The 24,077-nt window shown below is 44.4% G+C and overlaps 1 protein-coding gene and 1 long non-coding RNA gene across 9 annotated transcripts in view; one reads left to right on the top strand and one right to left on the bottom strand.

Annotated features, from left to right (window-relative positions):
- Positions 1-6,307: 6,307 nt before the first annotated feature.
- Positions 6,308-16,639, bottom strand: LOC141585596 (uncharacterized). Of its 2 annotated transcripts, none has more exons than XR_012519149.1 (3): positions 15,809-16,639; positions 12,424-12,528; positions 6,308-10,747 (listed from the first exon to the last, which is right to left on the bottom strand). It is a non-coding gene; the product is annotated as an uncharacterized LOC141585596 (long non-coding RNA). The 2 variants fall into 2 exon arrangements; XR_012519148.1 differs by having other exon boundaries at positions 16,366-16,639.
- A 214-nt stretch (positions 16,640-16,853) lies between these two features.
- Positions 16,854-24,077, top strand: part of SLC33A1 (solute carrier family 33 member 1) — a 41,612-nt gene continuing 34,388 nt past the window's right edge. For 2 of the 7 annotated variants that reach the window (XM_074405530.1, XM_039480288.2), the window contains exon 1: positions 16,863-18,134. In XM_074405530.1, the coding sequence (XP_074261631.1) occupies positions 17,360-18,134 (775 nt within the window). In that variant the 5' untranslated portion in view covers positions 16,863-17,359. Of the gene's footprint in view, positions 18,135-24,077 lie in introns of all 7 variants that reach the window. The other 5 variants (XM_074405526.1, XM_074405527.1, XM_074405528.1 and 2 more) reach the window with 5 other exon arrangements.

Raw genomic sequence — 24,077 nt, 5'->3', positions numbered from 1 at the left:
TGTCAGCCTGACTGGTCTCAAACTTCTGACCTCAGGTGATCCACCTACCTCAGCCTCCCAAAGTGTTGGGATTACAGACATGAGCCATTGAGCCCAGCAACTTGTTTTTTTAATAGACGACAACCATTCTAAAATACAAATGTTGCTGGGCGCAGTGTACTCCCAGCACTTTGGGAGGCTGAGGTGGGTGGATCACTTGAGCTCAGGAGTTTGAGACCAGCCTCGGCAACATAGTGAAATCCCATCTCTACTAAAAATACAAAAATTTACTGGGCGTGGTGGCAGGCACCCATAGTCCTAGCTACTCGGGAGGCTGAGGCAGCGGAATCACTTGAACCCAGGAGGGGGAGATTGTAGTGAGCTGAGATCACACCACTGCACTCCAGCCTGGGCAACAGAACGAGACTCCACCTCTAAAAAAAAATACAAATGTGATCATTTTATGGCCCCCCCAACTGCTCTCAGGATAAACTCCAAACTTCTAACATTTCTTATTAGGCACTTGGAGGTTTGGCTAGCTCCTGTTTACCTTGCAGCCTGCCTCTTACCACTGCCCCCATCATTCTACCCTCTAGCCATATTAAACTGATTCAATTTCATAAACATGACATGTTCTCTCTTGACGTGGGCCTTTTGCACATAAATATCTTCCCTCCCCACAACTCTGAAGTCTTGCATTGCATGTCTCCTCCTCTTGTGATCCCATAACTCTTTTTTCTTCATTAATACTCACCACCTTCTACTGCTTTTATGTGTTCACTGTGTCTTTCCACAGAAGACCCTGACAACAGTATCACCCCAATGGCAATGAGCAAACCCAGCACTCAAATCCTGGTTTCTAAATACCACTCTCCAGCAAGAGAAACCAGGGCTTCTTAGAGAAATGGCTGATTTGGGGACCAAGGAAGCAATAAGATGACTAGGAATAACTTTTTGCACCAGAAGTATGGAAGTGTTCAGGGAATCATAGGGAAATGTCAGAAGGACACAGAAGTCAGCTTGAAAGAGCTTTTACTGGCCAAATAAAAAATAATATGTCAAAATAAACAATGATACTAAACATTATATCCACTCAATCGATTAGGAATATATCAGTCTTTACCAATATAAACAAATGAATGATTAAATGGAGAGAAGAGAGAGTTCTTCCTTATAATGGAATGTTGACTAATAAACATAGAAGGAATGGTTGAATTAGAAAATCATTTTGGAACCATCATAAAAATAATACATTTTTAGGCAGTAAGCATCAATGGATACTAAAATTAGTGGGGGAAAGGGAGATGAGGGAACAGGTTTTATTTACATTGTCTCAAAGTATCTCCCCACAAAATAATTATCAATTATACAAGGAGAAAGAGTAACTTTACAATGGGGAAACATGAAGACATGTCTTTACCCAAGTGATCAAAGTTAACATCAAGAATAAATCAACATCGTGTCACTTGATGGATACAGTGAGATGTGCACAGTATTATTTTAGTAGTGTCTTGCTTAAAATGCATAACCTGAATTTAATCAAGTATAAATATTAGACAAACCCAAATGGAGGCACAATCCATAAAATAGCTAGTCTGTAATTGTTCCACTCATCTGTGGCTATATAACAACCCCCAACATAGTGGCTTAAAACTACACTATTTTGCTGCTATTTGGGCAGGCTTCAGCAGGGGCAGCTTTTCATCACCCTGTTGTGTCAGCTGGCACAGCCCAAAGCCCAACCCCACTATGCCTTAGCTAGAGTAGCTCAATGGCTGGAAGCTGGAATCATCTGAAGGCTTTCTCACTCACATCTCTGATACCTCAAACAGCTGAGGACAATCAAACATCTGCGGGCTAGAACAATTGTTTTCCTGGCATATCTACCTCTGTGTGGCCTATCACAGCTACTTCAGATTAACTGGATTTCCTATATGTCAGCTCAGAACTCCCAAGGATGGTGTGGGGGTGGGTAGTGAGATATCAAGCACTAGGTAGAAGCTGTGTGGCCTTTTCTATTGTAGCCTTAGAAATTACACAGGTTCACTTTCCTGCATTCTATTGAATGTATCACAAGACCCACCCAGATTTAAGGAGAGTGTTCTGGAAGAACATGTGGAACTAAAAACATACATGGTGTAATGGTTGGAAAATAAAATTAGCCACAGTAGGCCAGGCGTGTTGCCTCACAGCTGTAATCTTAGCAATTTGGGAGGCCCAGGCAGGTGGATCACTTGAGGTCAGGAGTTTGAGACCAGCCTGGCCAGCATGATGAAACCCCATCTCTATTAAAACTATAAAAATTAGCTGGACATGGTGGTGCACGCCTGTAGTCCCAGCTACTTGGGAGGCTGAGGTACAAGAAATACTTGAACCCAGGAGCCAGAGGATGCAGTGAGCTGAAATGGTACCACTGCACTCCAGCCTGGGTGACAGAGTGAGACTCTTTCTCAAAAAAATAAATAGTAATGATAATAATAAATGATTTTTAAAAATAATCCTCACAAGAGTCCTATATAATGGGTGATATTATTATACTTTTTTTTTTCTTCTTAGAGGGAGTTTTGCTCTTGTGACCCAGGCTGGAATGCAATGGCACCATCTCAGCTCACTGCAACCTCCGCCTCTCAGGTTCGAGCAATTCTTCTGCCTCAGCCTCCTGGGTAGCATAGCTGGGATTAAAGGCTTGCACCACCACTCCTGGCTAATTTTGTATTTTTAGTAGAGATGGTGTTTCACCATGTTGGCCAAGCTAGTCTCGAACTCCTGACCTCAGGTGATGCACCCTCCTCGGCCTCTCAAAGTGCTAGAATTACAGGAGTAAACCACCATGACCGGCCTAGATTTTATAAGCTTGTCACCCTTTTATGATTGAGAAAACAGAGAAATAAACTAGCCTGAGCCCACATAGGTAGTAAACCACAGAACTGAGATTCAAACCAAGCTAACTTGTTCTAGCTTTTATATTGTTTGTTAAACATTCAAAATATATTTAACCAAAGAATCTCTAAAGGCACAGGCATTACTGGGAAATTTTTCATTTTCTTTTCATTTTTTTTTAGATGGAGTCCCACTCTATAGCCCAGGCTGTAGTGCAGTGGCACAATCTCGGCTCACTGTAACCTCTGCCTCCCCAGCTCAAGCAATTTTCCTTCCTCAGCCTCCCAGGTAACTTGAATTTCAGGCACCTGCCATCAAGCCAGGCTAATTTTTTGTATTTTTAGTAGAGATGGTGTTTCACCATGTTGGCCAGGCTAGTCTCGAACTCCTAACCTCAGATAATCCCCGCCTACCGCACCTTGGCCTCCCAAAGTGCTAGGATAACCTCAGGCCACCACACTTAGACTGAAATTAGATCTTAAAAATGCTTTCTGTTGGCTGGTGTGGTGGCTCACGCCTATAATTCCAGTACTTTGGGAGGCTGAGGCAAGTGAATCACAAGGTCAGGAGTTTAAGACCAGCCTGGCCAACATGTTGAAACTCTTGTGTTTGCTAAAAATACAAAAATAAGCTGGGTGTGGTGGCATGCCTATAATCCCAGCTACTCATTGCACTCCAGCTCTCCGCAACAGAGCAAGACTCCATCTTGAGGGAAAAAAAGGGGGTGGGGGGAGCTATACTCCAAAGTGTAGATGACATTTTATTTGAGTCCCACTGAAGAGGTCTCAAATAAAAATGCCATTCAGGCCGGGCGCGGTGGCTCAATCCTGTAATCCCAGCACTTTGGGAGGCCGAGGCGGGTGGATCACGAGGTCAAGAGATCGAGACCATCCTAGTCAACAAGGTGAAACCCCGTCTCTACTAAAAATACAAAAAATTAGCTGGGCATGGTGGCGTGTGCCTGTAATCCCAGCTACTCAGGAGGCTGAGGCAGGAGAATTGCCTGAACCCAGGAGGCGGAGGTTGCGGTGAGCTGAGATCGCGCCATTGCACTCCAGCCTGGGTAACAAGAGGGAAACTCCGCCTCAAAAAAAAAAAAAAAAAAAAAAATGCCATTCAAGTCCTAAACTTCCTGTAAAAAAGAGGGTCTTCTCCATCCAAGGCCCAGATTTCTTTTCTTTTTTGTGAGATGGAGTCTCACTCTTGTTGACCAGGCTGGAGTGCAATGGCATGATCTCGGCTTACTGAGATCTCCACCTCCGGGTTCAAGCAATTCTCCTGCCTCAGCCTTCTGAATAGCTGGGATTACAGGCATGTGCCACCACGCCTGGCTAATTTTGTATTTTTAGTAGAGGCAGGGTTTCACCATGTTGGGCAGGCTGGTGTTGAACTCCTGACCTCAGGTGATCACCTGCCTTGGCCTCCCAAAGTGTTGGGATTACAGGCATGAGCCGCCATGCCCAGCCTCTTCTGCTTTTTTGTGTTTTTTTGTTTGTTTGTTTTTGAGACAGACTGTGGCTCTGTCACCCAGGCTGGAGTGCAGTGATGTGATCTCAGCCCACTGAAACCTCCCTTGCCCTAGTTCAAGCGATTCTCCTACCTTAGCCTCCAGAGTAGCTGGGACTACAGGCATACACCACCTCACCAAGCTAATTTTTTTGTATTTTTAGTAGAGGCAGGGTTTCACAATGTTGACCAGGCTGGTCTCAAACTCCTGACCTCAGGTGATTCTCCTGCCTCAGCCTCCCAAAGTGCTAGGATTACAGGCATGGGCCACTGCACCCAGCTTCAAGACCCAGATTTCTAAACTTAAAGTAAAATATCTGTAATACATCCTAAGGCCAGGAAACTGAACCTTGTCCATCAGACAAAAAGAGACTATCTTAAAAAATAGAACTTTAACAGACAAAAAAACTCAGAACTTTCCTGAATATGGCAGGATTTTACAGATTTTGGATCCCAGGATTTGGGCTCATTGCTAAGCAGTTATATGAGGCCCTAAGGAGGGCCAGAGCATGGCTATAAATGATCAAAAAAAAGAAGTTGTTTTACCTTCTAGCTAAACAAGGCGGGCGGGGTGGGGGGGTGCAGAATAATAAACCACACCTATTGTTCTTACATTAACAACTCAAAATTAAACTACAAGTTCAAAATATTTACCAACAGCCTACCTGGCTACATAATTTCTATAGCTCTGCTACTCAACCCATCTGGGACTTCATCAAAGGATACCTGCCAAGTGTGACATAGTTCCTACCTTTCCTAGGACCTTTAATAACTATCTTATTACTACTAATCTTTGGTCTTTGCTTGTTTAACCTCCTTGTAAAGTCTGTGTCTTCTAGGTTGCAGCAGTTCAATGCTAAAATAATGGTCACATAAAGATTGCAGCCAAGCCGGGCGCGGTGGCTCAAGCCTGTAATCCCAGCACTTTGGGAGGCCGAGGTGGGTGGATCACGAGGTCAAGAGATCGAGACCATCCTGGTCAACATGGTGAAACCCCGTCTCTACTAAAAATACAAAAAATTAGCTGGGCATGGTGATGCGTGCCTGTAATCCCAGCTACTCAGGAGGCTGAGGCAGGAGAATTGCCTGAACCCAGGGGGCGGAGGTTGCGGTGAGCCGAGATCGCGCCATTGCACTCCAGCCTGGGTAACAAGAGCGAAACTCCGTCTCAAAAAAAAAAAAAAAGATTGCAGCCAGTGTCTGCCTCATATTCAGACTCTCCTGATGATCCACCCTTGGGACCCTCAGACCAAGCAGCCAGATTTCCATATCCTCGATAGGCAGGGCCAATGTCCCATTCAAATACATAAGATTGACCTCCTCCCTCATCAATCCTGAAAAATAAAAAGTAGTAATCTCCGAGGGTGGAAAATGAGACAAGAATAATACAGGATGGCTGCAGAAAAATTACAAAAAATTCCAGGCGACAGTTTCACATAAGTAGCAAGGAAAAAAACTGTTAAAATAGCTGCATAATGTAGAGGCTAATAAGGCTAAAAACCAGGGTGTGGGCCAAACTTGCTAAGGCCAACAGGACACAACATGGCCCTGGATTTAATCTAGGTTTCACCTAGGACCTAATTATATGCTTATTAACTTACTAAGTCACACACCCACCAGTGCGATGACAGTCCCATATTTGGTTAAAAACTGGATGGTACCACAGTTCTGAGAAATCTCCACTTTTTTTCCAGGATTCTTCATGAATATTCCATTTCTTGGTTAAATAAATTCATAAAGATAAAAACCTCACATTGGGCTGTGTGACTCCCGAGTATGTTCACACTCCCCTTTCTTGTATGTGTAATTTTCTCTTTGCAATAAACCTCCACATTTTTGTAACTGCTCAATGGGTTCATCTTGCTCACTGCCTAAACAAAACCAATTTATCAAGACGGGAATTGCAATAGAGAAAGAGTAACGCAGAGCCAGCAGTGTGGGAGACCAGAGTTTTATTATTCAAATCAGTATCCCTAAGCATTCAGGGATCAGAGTTTTGGTTTGTTTTTTTTTTTTTCCTTTCTTACCAAAATCAGGTGGAATAAGGGATAAGAGTTTTTAAGGACAAATTAGTGGGTGGGGGCAGCCAGTGAGCCTCAAGTGCTGATTGGTCAGGCCAGAGATGAAAATCGTAGGGAGTCCAACCTGTCTTCTTGCACTGAGTCAGTTCCTGGCTGGGGGCCACAAGATCAGATGAGGCAGTTTATCCATCTGGGTGGTGCCAGCTGAAGCTGATCCATCAAGGACAGGGTCTTCAAAATACCTCAAGCACTGGCCTTAGGTTTTGTTTATTTATTTATTTATGATGGCGTTTTGCTCTTGTTGCCCAGGCTGGAATGCAATGTCGTGATCCTGGCTCACAGCAACCTCTGCTTCCCAGGTTCAAGCGATTCTCCTGCTTCAGCCTCCTGAGTGCTGGAATTACAGACATGCGCCACCACACCCAGCTATTTTTTTGTATTTGTAGTGGAGACGGTGTTCTTCCATGTTGGTCAGGCTGTCCTCCAACTCCAAACCTCCGGTGATCGGCCTGCCTCGGCCTCCCAAAGTGCTAGGATTACAGGTGTGAGCCACCATGCCTAGACTATAATAGTGATTTTTATCCCCAGGAGCAATTTGGGGAGGGTCAGAATCTTGTATCCTCCAGCTGCAAGACCCCAAACCATAATTTATAATCTTTTGACTAATTTGTTAGGCCTACAAAGGCAGTCTACTCCCCAGGCAAGAAGGGGATTTGTTTTGGGAAAGGGCTGTTACCATCTCTGCTTCAAACTATAAACTATAAACTAAGTTCCTCCCAAAGCTAGTTTGGCCAACGCCCAGGAATGAACTAGGACAGCTTGGAGATCTGAGGCAAGATGAAGTTGGTTGGGTCAGATCCCTTTCACTCTCTCAGTAATAATCTTGCAGTGATGGTTTCACTTTTATTATTCCTCAACTAATCCTTGAATTCCTTCTTGGGAAGATGTCTAGAGCCTGTACACTGTCTGGGGCTGAGGCCCCACCGGCATTTGGGGACCTCCCCTAACCCACAGATATCAATAAGACCTAACAATCCTATTCCTAGGTATACGGCGGGTAGGGAGGTGGGGAGAGATAGCATGGGGAGAAATGCCAGATATAGGTGAAGGGGAGGAAGGCAGCAAATCACACTGCCACGTGTGTACCTATGCAACAATCCTGCATGTTATTCACATGTACCCCAAAACCTAAAATGCAATAAAAAAAAGATAGGTTTACACAAAAACCTGTATCTAAATGTTTATAGTGACATTATTCATAACCACAAAAAATGGGAAACAATCCAAATGTTCCTCAACTGGTCAGTAGATAATCACCCTATGGTACATCCATACAATGGAGTATTCCTGGAGAGAAAAAAGGAGGTGGGGGATGCGAGACAACAACATCAATGAATCTCAGTGCATTGTGACTGAAAGAAGACACACTCAAGGGCTACATTTTGTATGATTCCATTTACATGACATTTTGGAAAAGGCAAAGCTATAGGGAGAAAAAATAGATCAGTGGTTACCAGAGGTTGGGGAAGTTGACTTCAGATGGGGACAAAGGTATGTAGTCTTTGGAGCTGACAGACCTATCCCTTATCTTGATTGTGGTTGGTGGTTCTATAACTATATATTTGTTAACACGCATAGAACTGGGGTTATGGGTGACCAAAATCTCAGAAATCACCACTAAAGAACTTATTCATGTAACCAAACACCACTCATTCCCCCAAAAGCCTAGGAAAAAAAGAATTTTTTTTTTCTTTGAGACTGAGTCTCACCCTGTAGCCCAGGCTGGAGTGTAGTGGCATAATCTTGGCTCACTGCAACCTTCATCTCCCAGGTTCAAGCAATTCTTTCGCCTCAGCCTCTTGAGTACCTGAGATTATAGGTGTGCACCACTATGTTCGGCTAATGTATGTTTGTTTGTTTTTTCTTGAGACAGAGTCCAGGGTGGAATGCAGTGCTGTGATCTCAGCTCACAGCAACCTCTGCCTCCCTGGTTCAAGTGATTCTCCTGCCTCGACCTCCCAAGTAGCTGGGACTACAGGCATCCACCACCACGCCCAGCTAATTTTTTTTTTTTTTTGTATTTTTTAGTACATACGGGGTTTCACTATGTTGGCCAGGCTAGTCTTAAACTCCTGACCTCATGATCCACCCACCTTGGCCTACCAAAGTGCTGGGATTATAGGCAGCAGCCACTGTGCCCAGCTAATGTTTATATTTTTAGTAGAGATGGGGTTTCACTATGTTGGCCAGGCTGGTCTTGAACTCCTAACCTCATGATCCACCTGCCTTGGCCTCCCCAAAGTGCTGGGATTACAGGCATGAGCCACGATGCCTAGCCTAAACCTATGGAAATTTAAAAAACAAAACAAATCCAAAAACCTCATAGGGCCAGGCATGGTTGCTTACGTCTGTAATCCCAGCAGTTTGAGAGGCCAAAGCAGGCAGATCACTTGAGATCAAGAGTTCAAGATCAGCCTGGCCAACATGGCAAAACCCCATCTCCACTAAATATACAGAAATTAGACGGTGTGGTGGCTCAGCTACTCAGGAAGCTGAGGCACAAGAATTGCTTGAACCTAGAAGATGTAAGTTGCAGTGAGCCAAGATCACAGCACTGTACTCCAGCCTGCGCAGCAGAGCAAGACTCTTGTCTCAGAAGAAAACAAAAGGCCAGGCACAGTGGCTGACACCTGTAATTCCAGCACTTTGGGAGGCCAAAGCAAAGCAAGTGGATTACCTGAGGTCAGGAGTTGGAGACCAGCCTGGCTAACATGGTGAAACCCAGTCTCTACCAAAAATACAAAATCTATCATCTGTGGTGGCAGGTACCTGTAATCCCAGCTACTCAGGAGACTGAGGCAGGAGATTCACCTGAACCCGGGAGACGAAGATTGCAGTGAGCCCAGATCGTGCCACTTCAACCTGGGCAACAGATCGAGACTCTGTCTCAAAAACAAAACAAAACAAAAAAGCCTCATAGAACCATATACTAAAAAGAGCCAATTTGGCTGGATATAAATTATACCTCAATAAACCTGATTCCCACCTCAAAAATAATTTAAAAATTCTGAGGAATATATAGATAGAAGACACAGTTCAGATCTTAGTGAACTGACTGGAAAACCAGAGAAGAAATCTGCAGTCAGACATAGGTATCCACTAGATGGTAGTATTAATTTTTGTAATAGAGCCTAGGAAAAACTTGAAGCAAAGACATCACAGCCGTGGCAGTGGAGTAGTTTTTTGAAAAATGTTCTTGAAGTTTATTGCTGTAATTCCTGATGTCTAGTATTACGTCACCTTGATTTTTGTGTTTTTGCTAAGCTGGGTGTCCTGGTCTTCCACTGATTCTGGGAGGCCATCAATATCCTTCCAGTAAAATTCTGTTTTTATTTTGTTTCTAAAACAGACTAGCAGTATTAATAGCAGTGGTTAACCAATTTGTTTGTTTGTTTTCCAAAGAAAAGGGGAAATTATATTAACTGAAGTGAGTTAGGGGAATTGAAAATGCAAAAAATAAAAAACAAAAACAGCTATTCATGACAGTATGGGCTGAAGGTCCCATGCAGTATCAGTTTTGTTTTCATAGTGATAGTGACATTTGTTCCACATTTGCTGACATTGAGGGCCTGGTGGGGGTGGGTTCCCAGGTTTGTAGAGAAATGTTTCAGTTTGTGTTGGAAGGACACTACCACTAAGTCTTCTGAGAAGACAGCAATTTGGGCATGGCCTGGCCATGAATACTTGTCTCTACTCTTCATTTAGCATTAGTAGGGGTGGCTCAACTTGGGGCTGGAGGATTCTCTTCCAAGATAGCTCACACACAAGGCTGGCAATTTGGTGCTGTTGATTGGGAGCTCAGTCAGTGCTACAAGCTGCAGGCCTTAGTTCCTTTCCACATAGCCTTTCCCCTAATTCATGGGACTCAATTCCAGGAGTGAGTGTCTCAAGAGAAAGAAAGTACAAACTTTCAGTTTCTTAAGACTTTGGCCTGGAAATTAGCCCAGCAACACCTCAGCTGTATTCTGTTGGTCAGTCATGTGTAAATTCAAGGGAAGGGGACCAGGCGTGGTGGCTCACTCCTGTAATCACAGCACTTTGGGAGGCCTAGGTGGGTGGATCACCTGAGGTCAGGAGTTCAAGACCAGCTTGGACAAAATGGTGAGACTCCCCCACCCCCACCCCCAGTCTCTACTAAAAATACAAAAATTAGCTGGGTGTGGTAGTGCTCACCTGTAGTCCCAGCTTCTTGGGAGGCTGAGATGGGAGAACTGCTTGAACCTCGGAGGTGGAGGTTGCAGTGAGCTGAGATCGTGCCACTGCTCTCTACTGTGCTCCAGCCTGGATGATAGAGTGAGACCCTGTCGGAAAAAAAAAAAATTTCAAGGGAAGGGGTGTGGACTCTGCATTTCAAAGGGAGAAGTGATAAACAGTTTGGGATTTATGTGTTAAAACTGCCACTCCAGGTTCAGAGAAAACAATTTCGGTTATTTATGGATTCTCTAAAAAGCCTTGAGAGTTTTTTTTTTTTTTTTTTTTTTTCTGAGACGGAGTTTCGCTCTTGTTACCCAGGCTGGAGTGCAATGGCGCGATCTCGGCTCACCGCAACCTCCGCCTCCTGGGTTCAGGCAATTCTCCTGCCTCAGCCTCCAGCGTAGCTGGGATTACAGGCACGCACCACCATGCCCAGCTAATTTTTAGTATTTTTAGTAGAGACGGGGTTTCACCATGTTGACCAGGATGGTCTCGATCTCTTGACCTTGTGATCCACCCGCCTCGGCCTCCCAAAGTACTGGGATTACAGGCTTGAGCCACCGCGCCCGGCCTGCCTTGAGAATTTTGATGTGGAATATATATTATGAATGACTGGCTGGCTTACGATGTGTAATACTTGGCATTACATTACGTTGCCACCTACACCTCAGTTAAACCAGGACTGTACCATTTAGCTCCTGGATGTGCTGCGGCTCATACCTGTAATCCCAGCACTTTAGGAGGCAGAGGCGGGCAGATCACCTGAGGTTGAGAGTTCGAGACCAGCTTGACCAACATGGAGAAACCCCGTCTCTACTAAAAATACAAAATTAGCCAGGTGTATGCCTGTAATCCCAGCTACTCGGGAGGCTGAGGCAGGAGAATTTCTTGAACCTGGGAGGCAGAGGTTGCGGTGAGCCAAGATTGCGCCATTGTACTCCAGCCTGGGCAACAAGAGCAAAACTCCATTAAAAAAAAAAAATTAGGCTAGACGTGGTGGCTCAAGCCTGTAATCCCAGCACTTTGGGAGGCCGAGGTGGGTGGATCACGAGGTCAAGATATCGAGACCATCCTGGTCAACATGGTGAAACCCCGTCTCTACTAAAAATACAAAAAATTAGCTGGGCATGGTGGCATGTGCCTGTAATCCCAGCTACTCAGGAGGCTGAGGCAGAATTGCCTGAACCCAGGAGGCGGAGGTTGCGGTGAGCCGAGATCGCGCCATTGCACTCCAGCCTGGGTAACAAGAACGAAACTCTGTCTTAAAAAAAAAAATGTAGCTCCTAAAGAGATGACCTGACCAAGAGGGATTTGGTATCTATTTGGTGCAGTATTAACAGTTGAATGTCAGCTCTGGATAACCCTGTAGTAGAGAAAGGCATAAAGAATGAAAACAGTCATAAATATTATAAGACATATATGGGAACTATTTTGTATTTAATTTTTTAGCCTAAACCTGTTCAGGGGAATAAATCTCAAGGATCAGTTTGGTCAATTTAGTTAACCAAGTGGCCTTCAACAAATAAATTGACTGTTTCATTTTTTTCTTTTGAGACCGAGTCTCACTCTGTCACCCAGACTGCAGTGCAGTGGTGTGATCTCAGCTCACAGCAACTACCACCTCCCAGATTCAAATAATTCTCCTGGTTGAGCCTAAGGAGTAGCTGGGATTATCAAGCACCTGCCACTACACCCAGCTAATTATTGTATTTTTAGTAGAGATGAGGTTTCACCACGTTGGCCAGGCTACAATCCAACTCTTGACCTCAGGTGATCCACCCACCTCAGCCTTCTCAAGTGCTGGGATTACAGGCATGTACCATTGTGCGGCCAAATCATCTATTTTTGATCCGTACAAGATGTGTTAGCTCAGCTTTTCTTAGTTGGCCTGTAAATAGAAAAAGGTAGTATTATTTTTGACTTTTTATTTTTTTTGAGACACAGTCTTGCTCTGTTGCCCACACTAGAGTGCAGTAGCACAAACATATCTCACTATAGTCACAACCTCTTAGGCCCAAGTGATCCTCCCACTCAGCCTCTCTTGTAGCTGGGACCACAGGCACACGCTACCATGCCTGGCTATTTTTTTTTTTTTTTTTTTTTTGAGATGGAGTTTTGCTCTTATTGCCCAGGCTGGAGTGCAATGGCACAATCACAGCTCACTGCAACTTCCACCTCCCAGGTTCAAGCGATTCTCCTGCCTCAGCCTCCCGAGTAGCTGGGTCTACAGGCCTGTGCCACCACGCCCAGCTAATTTTGTATTTTTGGTAGAGATGGAGTTTCATCATGTCGGCCAGCATTGTCCTGATCTCTTGATCTTGTGATCCGTCCACCTCAGCCACCCAAAGTGCTGGGATTACAGGCTAATTTTTTGATTTTTTGTAGAGACAGCATCTCACCATGTTGCCCAGGTGGTCTCAAACTCCTGGCTCAGGTGATCCTACTATCTCGGCATCCCAAAGTGTTGGGATTACAGGCATGAGCCGCTGTATCTGGCCTATTTTGGACTATTTCAGACAAGACATTCAGATTAGTCTGTGGGGTCTCTTAACCTGTTTTTTGTTTTTTTATTTGCATCATAGTGTCATCAGATGTTTTAGTTTAGAAACTCCTAGCCAGGGTAGAATCCTGTGTCCTGGACTCCTGGCAAGGTAACTGAGTTTTTTAAAAAAATGATGAGTTACTGAGAGATTTATTTTTAATATGGAAAAAGCAGGATGGTTGATATAGTAAGTACAAAAAGGCCATCTGAATATGCCAGAATACTCCTGAGAGTTTATATTGAGGAAATATAAACTTTTTATTTATGGTAACCCATAGATACCAATTTTTTTTTTGATGGAGTCTTGTTCTGTTGCACAAGCTGTAGTGCAGTGGCGAGATCTCAGCTCACTGCAGCCTACACCTCCTGTGTTCAAGCCATTCTCCTTCCTCAGCCTCCTGGTTAGCTGGGATTACAGGCATGCACCACCACAACCAGCTGATTTTTGTATTTTTAGTAGAGATGGGGTTTCACCGTGTAGGCCAGGCTGGTCTCGAACTCCTGAGCTCAGGTGACCCACCCACCTTGGCCTCCCAAAGTGCTGAGATTATAGGTGTGAGCCACTGCACTCAGCCAATTTTTGTTATAACTTCTAAATATCATTCTAAAGTAATTGGACTATAACTTGTTTCAGTAGTCCATGTTCCTTTTCATCCTTGATGTCGCTAGGATTTTTTTGAGGTTCTAGGAAATATATGTAAGAGTAGCTAAATTATCAGAATCCAGAGGTACATAGAGTAGGTATGCCAAGATTAATAGTATTAACTAGAGTTATAAATTAATATATAATTATATATGTAATAGAACTATAGTTAGTAGTATTTATAATAATAACCCATAGGATTTAGGGGCTAGATAAATAAATATAGCAGATACAGTATTTTAAATATTTGTAACACACTAATATACTTCCATTGGCACCTCTGCTTAAGCCAGAATTACACTTTCCTTCATAAAATTTCTTTTTTTTTTTCTTGCCCGCTCCCCCAGATTTTTCCAATTAAGAAAACCTTAAAGGCTGGGTGTGGTGGCTCACAGCTATAATCTCAGTACTTTGGGAGGCTGAAGTGGGCAGATCACTTGAGGTCAGCAGTTCAAGACCAGCCTGGTCAACATGATAAAACCCTGTCTCTACTAAAAATATGAAAAAATTAGTCAGGCGTGGTGGTGCATGTCTTTAATTCCAGCTACTGATGAGGCTAAGGAAGGAGAATCATCTGAACTGGGGAGGTGGAGGTTTTAGTGAGCCAAGATCGCACCATTGTACTCCAGATAACAGAGTGAGACTCTGTCTCAAAAAAAAAAAAAAAAAAAAAGCCTTCAAAATCTGCAGAAACCAGATGTGGTAGTTTACACCTATAATCCCAGCACATTGGGAAGATGAGGCAGGAGGATTGCCTGGGCCCAGGAGTTCAAGACCACTGCAGGCAATATAGTGAGACTCCATCTCTACAGATAAATAAAATATTTAGCTGGGCATAGTGGTGCATGCCTATAGTACCAGCTACAACGGAGGCTGAGGTAGGAGGATTGCTTGAACCTGGAAGGTTGAGTTTGCAGTGAGCCGTGATCGTGCCCCTGCATTCCAGACTGGGTGATAGTGGGAGGCCCTGCCCCAACCAAACCAAATTAAAGCAAACCAAACCTAAATTACTACATATAATTGCTAAGATAATAGAATAAAACTTCCCTGAACTAGAGAATGACTTTTATCTTCAGATTAACTGAAATGATTCACTCATTCCCAAGCTGGTGGTTTTAAATATGTCTACAAATTCTTTCTGTTTTGGTTTTTTGGGACAGAGTCTCACTCTTGTCACCCAGGCTGGAGGGCAATAGCACAATCTTGGTTCACTGCAACTTGTGCCTCCGAATTAAAGCAATTCTCCCACCTCAGCCTCCCAAGTAGCTGGGATTACAAGTGCCTGCCACCACGCCCAGCTAATTTTTGTATTTTTAGTAGAGACAGGGTTTCACCATGTTGGCCAGGCTGGTCTTGAACTCCTAACCTCAGGTAATCTGCCTGCCTTGACCTCCCAAGGTTTTGGGGTTACAGGTGTGAGCCACTGTACCTGGCCTACAAGTTCCTTTTTTTTTTTTTTTAATTTTACATTAAGTTCTGGGATACATGTGCTAAATGAGCAGTTTTGTTACATAAGTATACATGTGCCATGGTGGTTTGCTGCACCTATCAACCCATCACCTAAGTGTTTTTTTTTTTTTAAGATAGAGTCTCAATCTGTCACCCAGGCTGGAGTACAGTGGCCTGATCTCTGCTCATTGCAACCTCCACCTGCCAGGTTCAATTGATTCTCCTGCCTCACCCTCCCAACTAATTTTCTGTATTTTTAGTGGAGATGGGAATTCATCGTGTTAGCCAGGATGGCCTCCATCTCCTGACTTCGTGATCTGCCCGCCTCGGCCTCCTAAAGTGCTAGAATTACAGGCGTGAGCCTTGGTACCCTGCCCCACCATCTAGGTTTTAAGCCCTGCATGCTTTAGATATTTGTCCTAATGCTCTCCCTCCCCTTTCCTCCCACCACGGACAGGCCCCAGTGTGTGCTGTTCCCCTCCCTGTGTCCATGTGTTCTCATTGTTCGACTCCCACTTATGAGTGAGAACATACGGTGTATGGTTTTCTGTTCCTTTGTTAGTTTGCTGAGGATGATGATTTCCAGCTTCATCCACGTCCCTGCAAAGGGCATGAACTTATTCTTTTTTATGGCTGCATAGTATTCCATGGCGTATAGTGCCACATTTTCTTTATCCAGTGTTATCATTGATGGGCATTTGGATTGGTTCTAAGTCTTTGCTATTGTAAATAGGGCTGCAATAAACATATGTGTGCACGTGTCTTTATAACAGAATGATTTATAATCCTTTGGGTATATATAGCCAATAATGGGATTGCTGGGTCAAATGGTATTTCTGGTTCTAGATCCTTGAGGAATCACCAACTGTCTTCCACAATGGTTGAACTAATTTACACTCCCACCAACAGCGTAAAAGCATTCCTATTTCTCTACATCCTCGCCAGCATCTGTTGTTTCCTGACTTTTTAACGAGTCATCCAACCACCAATGTAATTAGAGTTGGTTACCAAGTGTCCCTACCAGTCTTCCACCACGAGGGAGAAACGGACTGCAGACAAACCTAGCGCTCCTTGAGCAGTTTAATTCGTACCATAAATACGTAGGCTCCGTAAGGCACGTGCTTCTTCAGTTAGGACTTTTTCAACCCTTTTTGGGGCACAAGGCGATCTTGGATCCTGATACAAAAACTTCGTAAACTTCTCCTCGTCTCTGGTCGGCCCATGGCCCACGAAAGCAGCAGCATGGCACAATTCCCAGCCTAGAGTTCAGGAACTGCCTGTCATGAGCACAACCACTAAACCTACAGCCGCAGAAACTACAGACCCCGCGTGATTACATCACTCAACCGCCAGCGCTGGCCTGGAGCTAGCCGCTGTCGCGTGACCGTTCCTGCCCAATGACCGAGGCCCACGCTTTCCAGACAGCCGCATGCGCTGTCACAAAGCCCGAGCTCGCGCGGCGCCCCGCCGCGGCCGCATGGTGCGCCTGCGTTAATCTTCCCCGAAGGTTCCGGTCGCCAAGATTGCGGGTTCCCACCAAGCATTGCTTCCGGACTCGGCCACTGGAGCGTGTTCCTGATTGGCTTGCTCTGGCGGCTGGGAAGGGACCTGTTAGAGACTGGGACCACTTCCTGAAGAGCGAGGCAGGAAGTTATATCCTTATTTTGGAGTCCTGTAGAGAAAGTGCTCTGTGCTGCATTGGTAGCGGCGAGAGCTGGAGGTGTTGGGTCGGGAGACCGGCCGTTCGGTCCCGCTGCGGGTAGGAGCTGATTTCCATCGCGGCACCACGGCCCACACCTCCAGTCCCGAGCCCGGCGCGGCTGCCCGGGGGTCTCCTTCAGGCTCCTTGACGCGGTTCCAGGGGGCACCTACCCAGGCATCCTCTGGGCCTCGAGCCAGGGGACTGGGTCCCGGCTTCAGCACTCCCGGCTGCAGTAAGAAGTGCCTTTGTCGCTCTGCTCCCTGCCACCATCCCGTGAACCACCGAAACCCTGGTCCAGCGCTACAGCCTTGGACCTGGGACTGGAGGGATCCAAAACGCTCAGCCCCGGCTCCCCACAAACGGGACTCTCTATCGTCTCTGATATGTCGCCCACCATCTCTCACAAGGACAGCAGTCGGCAACGGCGGCCAGGGAATTTCAGCCACTCTCTGGATATGAAGAGCGGTCCCCTGCCGCCGGGAGGTTGGGATGACAGTCATCTGGACTCAGCGGGCGGGGAAGGGGACAGAGAAGCTCTTCTGGGGGATACCGGCACTGGCGACTTCTTAAAAGCCCCGCGGAGCTTCCGAGCCGAACTAAGCAACATTTTGCTGCTACTCTTTCTTTACGTGCTTCAGGGCATTCCCTTGGGCTTGGCGGGAAGCATCCCACTCATTTTGCAAAGCAAAAATGTTAGCTATACGGACCAAGCTTTCTTCAGTTTTGTCTTTTGGCCCTTCAGTCTCAAATTACTCTGGGCCCCGTTGGTTGATGCAGTCTACGTTAAGAACTTCGGTCGTCGCAAATCTTGGCTTGTCCCGACGCAGTATATACTAGGACTTTTCATGATATATTTATCCACTCAGGTGGACCGTTTGCTCGGAAATACCGATGGCAGAACACCCGACGTGGTTGCTCTCACTGTGACCTTCTTTTTGTTTGAATTCTTGGCCGCCACTCAGGACATTGCTGTGGATGGTTGGGCGTTAACTATGTTATCCAGGGAAAACGTGGGTTATGCTTCTACTTGCAATTCCGTGGGCCAAACAGCGGGTTACTTTTTGGGCAATGTTTTGTTTTTGGCCCTGGAATCTGCCGACTTTTGTAACAAATATTTGCGGTTTCAGCCTCAACCCAGAGGAATAGTTACTCTTTCAGGTAACGTATTTAAGCTATTACGGCGTTAGGTTTATTTATCCTTTTGACAGAGTGTGTGACTTTGGAGGGAAGCAGATTAATTTACTGGAAATCATTTTATGGGAGATAAGGTAAGTTTTCTGTTTCGTCAAAATGAGCTTCTTTGAAGTATTAAAGCCAAATCGAATGACACTAGAGCAATCAAATAATCAGCACTCTGCATTTAACAGGAAGAGGCAAATCATCAAATAACATGAGTCCAGGGATTCATGCCCCTTACTTAATACACAAATGCACATTTTTTAAAAGTGTGGCTTCTATGGTTCACATTTTTCCTTTTATCTTGTTGGTTTTAGGTTTCTAGCTCTATATTTTCTGATCCATTTTTACCCCTACCGTTGTACCCAGAGTCCCTCATCTACCCTTTTAGTGAATGGAACAGGGTTTAGTTCAAACATAATTGAGTCAGCTAAGGAACGGGATTCTAAGGCCTCTTATGAATAAGACAGAGTTCTGCACACAAGAAATAGGGGAGATGAACATTTTAGGAGAGTTCAGAGTTGCCAGTTTGTAGGTGCCTTTGGGGGTCAGGCGTCATGTTGCAGGTAACGTTTGACTTTGTTCTTGAATAAGATTCCACGAGGCCAGGAAATGGCACACCAGAATGCACAATACAAAGTGAAAGTGCACTGAGGCAGGAAAGTCCAAAAAAAAAACACAAAAAACAAAAAACCCAAACAGAAAAAACCCAAACAGGACATTGCCTAAATTGTGGAACTGGGTTTGGGAAATAATGCTGAGAAAGGCTGTGACTAAATTAGTAAGATTTTCTTTAATTGCTATGGGAAAGAGTTTAAAGTTTGTCCTGTAAGAAATGGAGGGTAAGTTCTACAAAGTTTCCCCTTTTTTCTGCATGAGTAAAATACATGTAAGTTTTTTCTATTTTTTTTTTCTTTTTTTTTTTTAATTGAGATGGTAGTCGGGGGTGGGGTTCTTACTATGTTGGCTAGGCTGGTCTTGAACTCCTGGCCTCAGGTGATTCTCCCCCTCCTCGGCCTCCCAGAGTACCGGGAGTTACAGGTGTGAGCCACCCCACCTGACCCTAAACTTTTCTGAGGTCGTTTTTACGATGTTTTTTTTTTTAAACTTTTCTAACAACTAGAAAACAATTAAAATGACCAATATAAGGAATAACAATGTCAGGAATATAGTGGAATTCTTCATTCTGTTAGTGATGATGAATTTAGGGGATTCTGTTTTGAAATTTAAACAGCTCAACTTATCAGCTTCTGTGCTAGCTTGGTAATTCCCAACAGAGTAAATGTCCAGGTATGTGGGTGGTGGCAAGTGTCACAACTGTTCTACCCATTTCCTGCAATCTCCTGCAATCTTACTCATTCTCACACACATCTAACCTTATGTCCACCTCCTCAGACTGCTAGTGAGCCACTATTACTGGTGAAATGATGGTGGCAGTACTTTTTCCTCAGTTGTTTGGTGAGAGATACTGCTTTGTACTCAGGCAGATTTGTCTCAGTGTTCTGGCGCTCCACTCCTCTTTTATGAATATTTCACTGCTGGCTGGGTGCAGTGGCTCAGGCCTATAATCCCAGCACTTTGGGAGGCTGAGGCGGGTGGATCACTTGGGGTCAGGAGTTCAAGACCAGCCTCGCCAACATGGCGAAACCCCGTTTTTGAAACTGACTCAAAAATACAATAAAATAAAAACAAGTCATGGCTGGGCGCTGTGGCTTACACCTGTAATCCCAGCACTTTGGGAGTCTGAGGCGGGAGGACTGCTTGAGCTCAGGAGGTAGAGCCAGCCTGGGAAATACAGTATCTCTACTAAAAATAAAAAAAATTGGCTGGGTGTGGTGGCAAAGGCCTGCAGCCCTAGCTACTCAGGAGGCTGAGGCAGGAGGATTGCTTCAGCCCAGGAAATTGTGGTTATAGTGAGCTGTGATCCAATTATTGCACTCTAGCCTGGGCAACAGAGCACAACCTGTCTTAAAATAAATTAATTAAAATTAAAATTAAATTTAAAAAAGAAGTCCAGGCTGGGTGCAGTAGCTCATGCCTGTAATCCCAGCACTTTGGAAGACTGAGGTGGACAGATCACCTAAGGCCAGGAATTTGAGACCAGCCTGGCCAACATGGCAAAACCCCTTCTTTACTAAAATACAAAAATTAGCTGGAAGTGGTGTTGCTCACCTGTAATCCCAGCTACTCAGAAGGCTGAGTGGGGAGAATTGCTTGAATCCAGGAAACAGAGGTTGCAGTGAACTGAGATCACACCGCTGCACTCCAGCCTAGGCGACAGTACCAGGCTCTGTCTCAAAGAAAAAAAAAGAACCAGTCAGCCTAAATTAAAATTCAGTGGCATAATTTTGATCCATTAGGGAACAGTTGTGGCTAACGGAGTATAGATATAATAACTGTTGAACTAATAATGGCATTCTCTGGAATGATGTTTTACCAGTCAGTCTTATATTAGGAGAAAATTCCAGTTTAGCTGATTAGCAGTTTAGTTTCCATAGCCTGTTTTTGTTTGTTTGGTTTTTGTTTTTTGGGTATTTTTTGAGACAGAGTTTCTCTCATGTTGCCCTGACTGGAGTGTAATGGCACAATCTCGGCTCAGTTCGATCTCTGCTCACTGCAACCTCTGCCTCCTGGGTTCAAGTGATTTTCCTGCCTCAGCCTTCCAAGTAGCTGGGATTACAGGCATGCACCACCACGCTCGGCTAATTTTGTATTTTTAGTAGAGACGGGGTTTCTCCATGTTGGTCAGGCTGGTCTCGAACTCCTGTATTTCAGGTGATCTGCCTGCTTTGGCCTCCCAGAGTACTGGGATTACAGGTGTGAACCACTGTGTCTGACCTCCACAGCCTCTTAAACCTTTATTTATCTGAGGCTTTCTCGTTGTAAGTCACATCATGTCCTTAATCATCTGTGGTGACATAAACAGCAGTCCCAGGACAAAATGAAAAGCAGTCCTAGGACAACGTGAAAATGAAAAGCATAAAAAGCAACAAAGTGATGACAGTATGCCTTCACAAAGTGTTTCTAGGCAGTGAATTGTTGTTGTTATTTTTGAGATGGAGTCTTACTCTTTTGCCTGGGCTGGCGTGCAGTGGTGTGATGTCAGCTGACTGTAACCTCCGCCTCCAGAGTTCAAGCTATTATCATGCCTCAGCCTCCCAAGTAGCTGGGATTACAAGCGTGCACCACCATGCCTGGCTAATTTTTGTATTTTTGATAGAGATGGGGTTTCATCATGTTGCCCAGGCTGATCTTGAACTGCTGACTCAAGGGATCAGCCCACCTCAGCCTCCCAAAGTACTGGGATTACAGGTGTGAGCCACTGCTCCCGGCCATGACTTGTTATTTTGAATTTCTTTTTTTTTTCCTATGGAATTTGAACTTTGTTCTGCAGGAGATTCTAAAAATAGCTTACTTTTTAATTTAACTGTTTATATCTGTAGTGGACTGCTGTTTCTGGTTCAAACATTTTAGTTGGAAGTTAGAATTCCAGGCCGGGCGCGATGGCTCATGCCTGTAATCCCAGCACTTTGGGAGGCTGAGACAGGTGGATCACGAGGTCAAGAGATCGAGACCATCCTGGTCAACATGGTGAAACCCGTCTCTACTAAAAATACAAAAAATTAGCTGGGCATGGTGGCGCGTGCCTGTAACCCCAGCTACTCAGGAGGCTGAGGCAGGAGAATTGCCTGAACTCAGGAGGTGGAAGTTGCGGTGAGCCGAGATCGTGCCATTGCACTCCAGCCTGGGTAACAAGAGCAAAACTCCAACTCAAAAAAAAAAAAAATAAATAAAATAAAAAAAAGAAAGTTAGAATTCCTATAGTTAAAAATAAATAAATAAATAAATACAGCCTATAGTTTTATTCTCCTTTTTATGACTGAACATACCACATTTATAACATCGTTCTTTCTGGAACTTACTAATAGGATAACTAAGAAAAACCAGTGGTGGCCGGGTCCGGTGGCTCAAGCCTGTAATCCCAGCACTTTGGGAGGCCGAGGCGGGTGGATCACGAGGTCAAGAAATCGAGACCATCCTGGTCAACACAGTGAAACCCCGTCTTTACTAAAAATACAAAAAATTTAACTGGGCATGGTGGTGCATGCCTGTAATCCCAGCTATTCAGGAGGCTGAGGCAGGAGAATTGCCTGAACCCAGGAGGCGGAGGTTGTGGTGAGCCGAGATCGCACCATTGCACTCCAGCCTGGGTAACAAGAGCGAAACTCCATCTCAAAAAAAAAAAAAAAAAAAAAAAAAAAAAAAAGAAAAAGAAAAACCAGTGGTTTTGAGAAAGTTATAGAGTACAGAAAGAATTATATGAGCCGGGCGCGGTGGCTCAAGCCTGTAATCCCAGCACTTTGGGAGGCTGAGGCGGGTGGATCACGAGGTCAAGAGATCGAGACCATCCTGGTCAACATGGTGAAACCCTGTCTCTACTAAAAATACAAAAAATTAGCTGGGCATGGTGGTGCGTGCCTGTAATCCCAGCTACTCAGGAGGCTGAGGCAGGAGAATTGCCTGAACCCAGGAGGCGGAGGTTGCGGTGAGCCGAGATCGCGCCATTGCACTCCAGCCTGGGTAACAAGAGCAAAACTCCGTCTCAAAAAAAAAAAAAAAAAAAAAAAAAGAATTATATGAAGAAAATATAATTGCTTAGGTGATTAAAGAGAAGCTAAACACTGAGGCAATGTTTAAAAATTAGAGTATTAAAAGGGTGTGTGTGTGTGTGTGTGTGTGTGTGATTTTTTTAAATTCTGAAATACGTTCTGGCTGGATGCGGTGGCTCACACCCGTAATCCTAGCACTTTGGAAGGCTGAGGTGCACCGATTGCCTGATATCAGGAGTTTGGGACCACTCTGGGCAACATGGCGAAACCCTGTCTCTTCTAAAAATACAAAAAATTAGTTAGGTGTGGTGGCACATACCTGTAATCCAGCTACTTGGGAGGTTGAGGCATGAGTCGCTTGAACCCAGGAGGTGGATTTGCAGTGAGCCGAGATCAAGCCATTGCACTCCAGCCTGGGTAACTAGAACAAGACTCCGTCTCCAAAAAAGAAAATAAAATACAAATATAAATAAATAAAATACTGTCTGTAATTAACAGTTTTGATTGTCACAGGTAAGTAGAGATGGAATATATTGGTTAGATAGATAATGTAAATGAATCATCTGAGTTGGAAGAGACAGATGATCTGAGAAATCCATGCCCCTCGAAAGGTGAGGAATGTCAACTCTAGTAAATTGTAGTTTTGTGACAATAGGATTCCAAGATTGCTAGATCTTAGGAGTATTCAAGAGAAGCTGGAAATTCTTTTTTTATTTCCTAATTTTAAGAACACTTCTTAAGCTCATATAAAAACATATCTTTAGCAGGGCACAGTGGCACACATCTGTAGAGTGGCACACATCTGTAGTGACAGCCACTTGACAGTCTGAGATAGGAAGATCATTTGAGGCTAGGAGTTTGAGCCTGCAATGCTTTATAAAAGTGTCTGTGATAACCACTGCATTCCAGCCTGGGCAACGTAGCAAGACCCATCTTTAAAAAATATATATTCAATATATTAGCTGGCTATCTGTCATCTATCTATCTAATCTAATTTATGTCTTCAGGCCAGATGTAGCCTGTAAACTGGTAGTTGAGGCCCTCTCCTCTAGCAGCAGTAGCACAATTAGAAGTGATTAGAATAGGGAACACCATATTTGGGTTTAGGAGCAGGGAGCAAGACAGTCTGATACCAGAGGAGAAAACTAAAGATATTAGAGTTTATAAATCAATTTGTTTATAAATAGGCACACATGTACAGGGGTAAATGAGAGAAAAAGTGTTGCTTTGAAAAAGTCGATGCTATAAGTATGAATCTAATTAAACTAATGGCAATAAAAACAGTATTTGTAAGACATTGATGCTTTAAATTAGA

Source organism: Saimiri boliviensis, chromosome 9 (assembly GCF_048565385.1).
Source record: "Saimiri boliviensis isolate mSaiBol1 chromosome 9, mSaiBol1.pri, whole genome shotgun sequence".
Taxonomy (NCBI): domain Eukaryota; kingdom Metazoa; phylum Chordata; class Mammalia; order Primates; family Cebidae; genus Saimiri; species Saimiri boliviensis.
The sequence above is the reverse complement of the archived record's forward strand: the minus strand, read 5'-3'. Positions and strand labels throughout refer to the sequence as shown.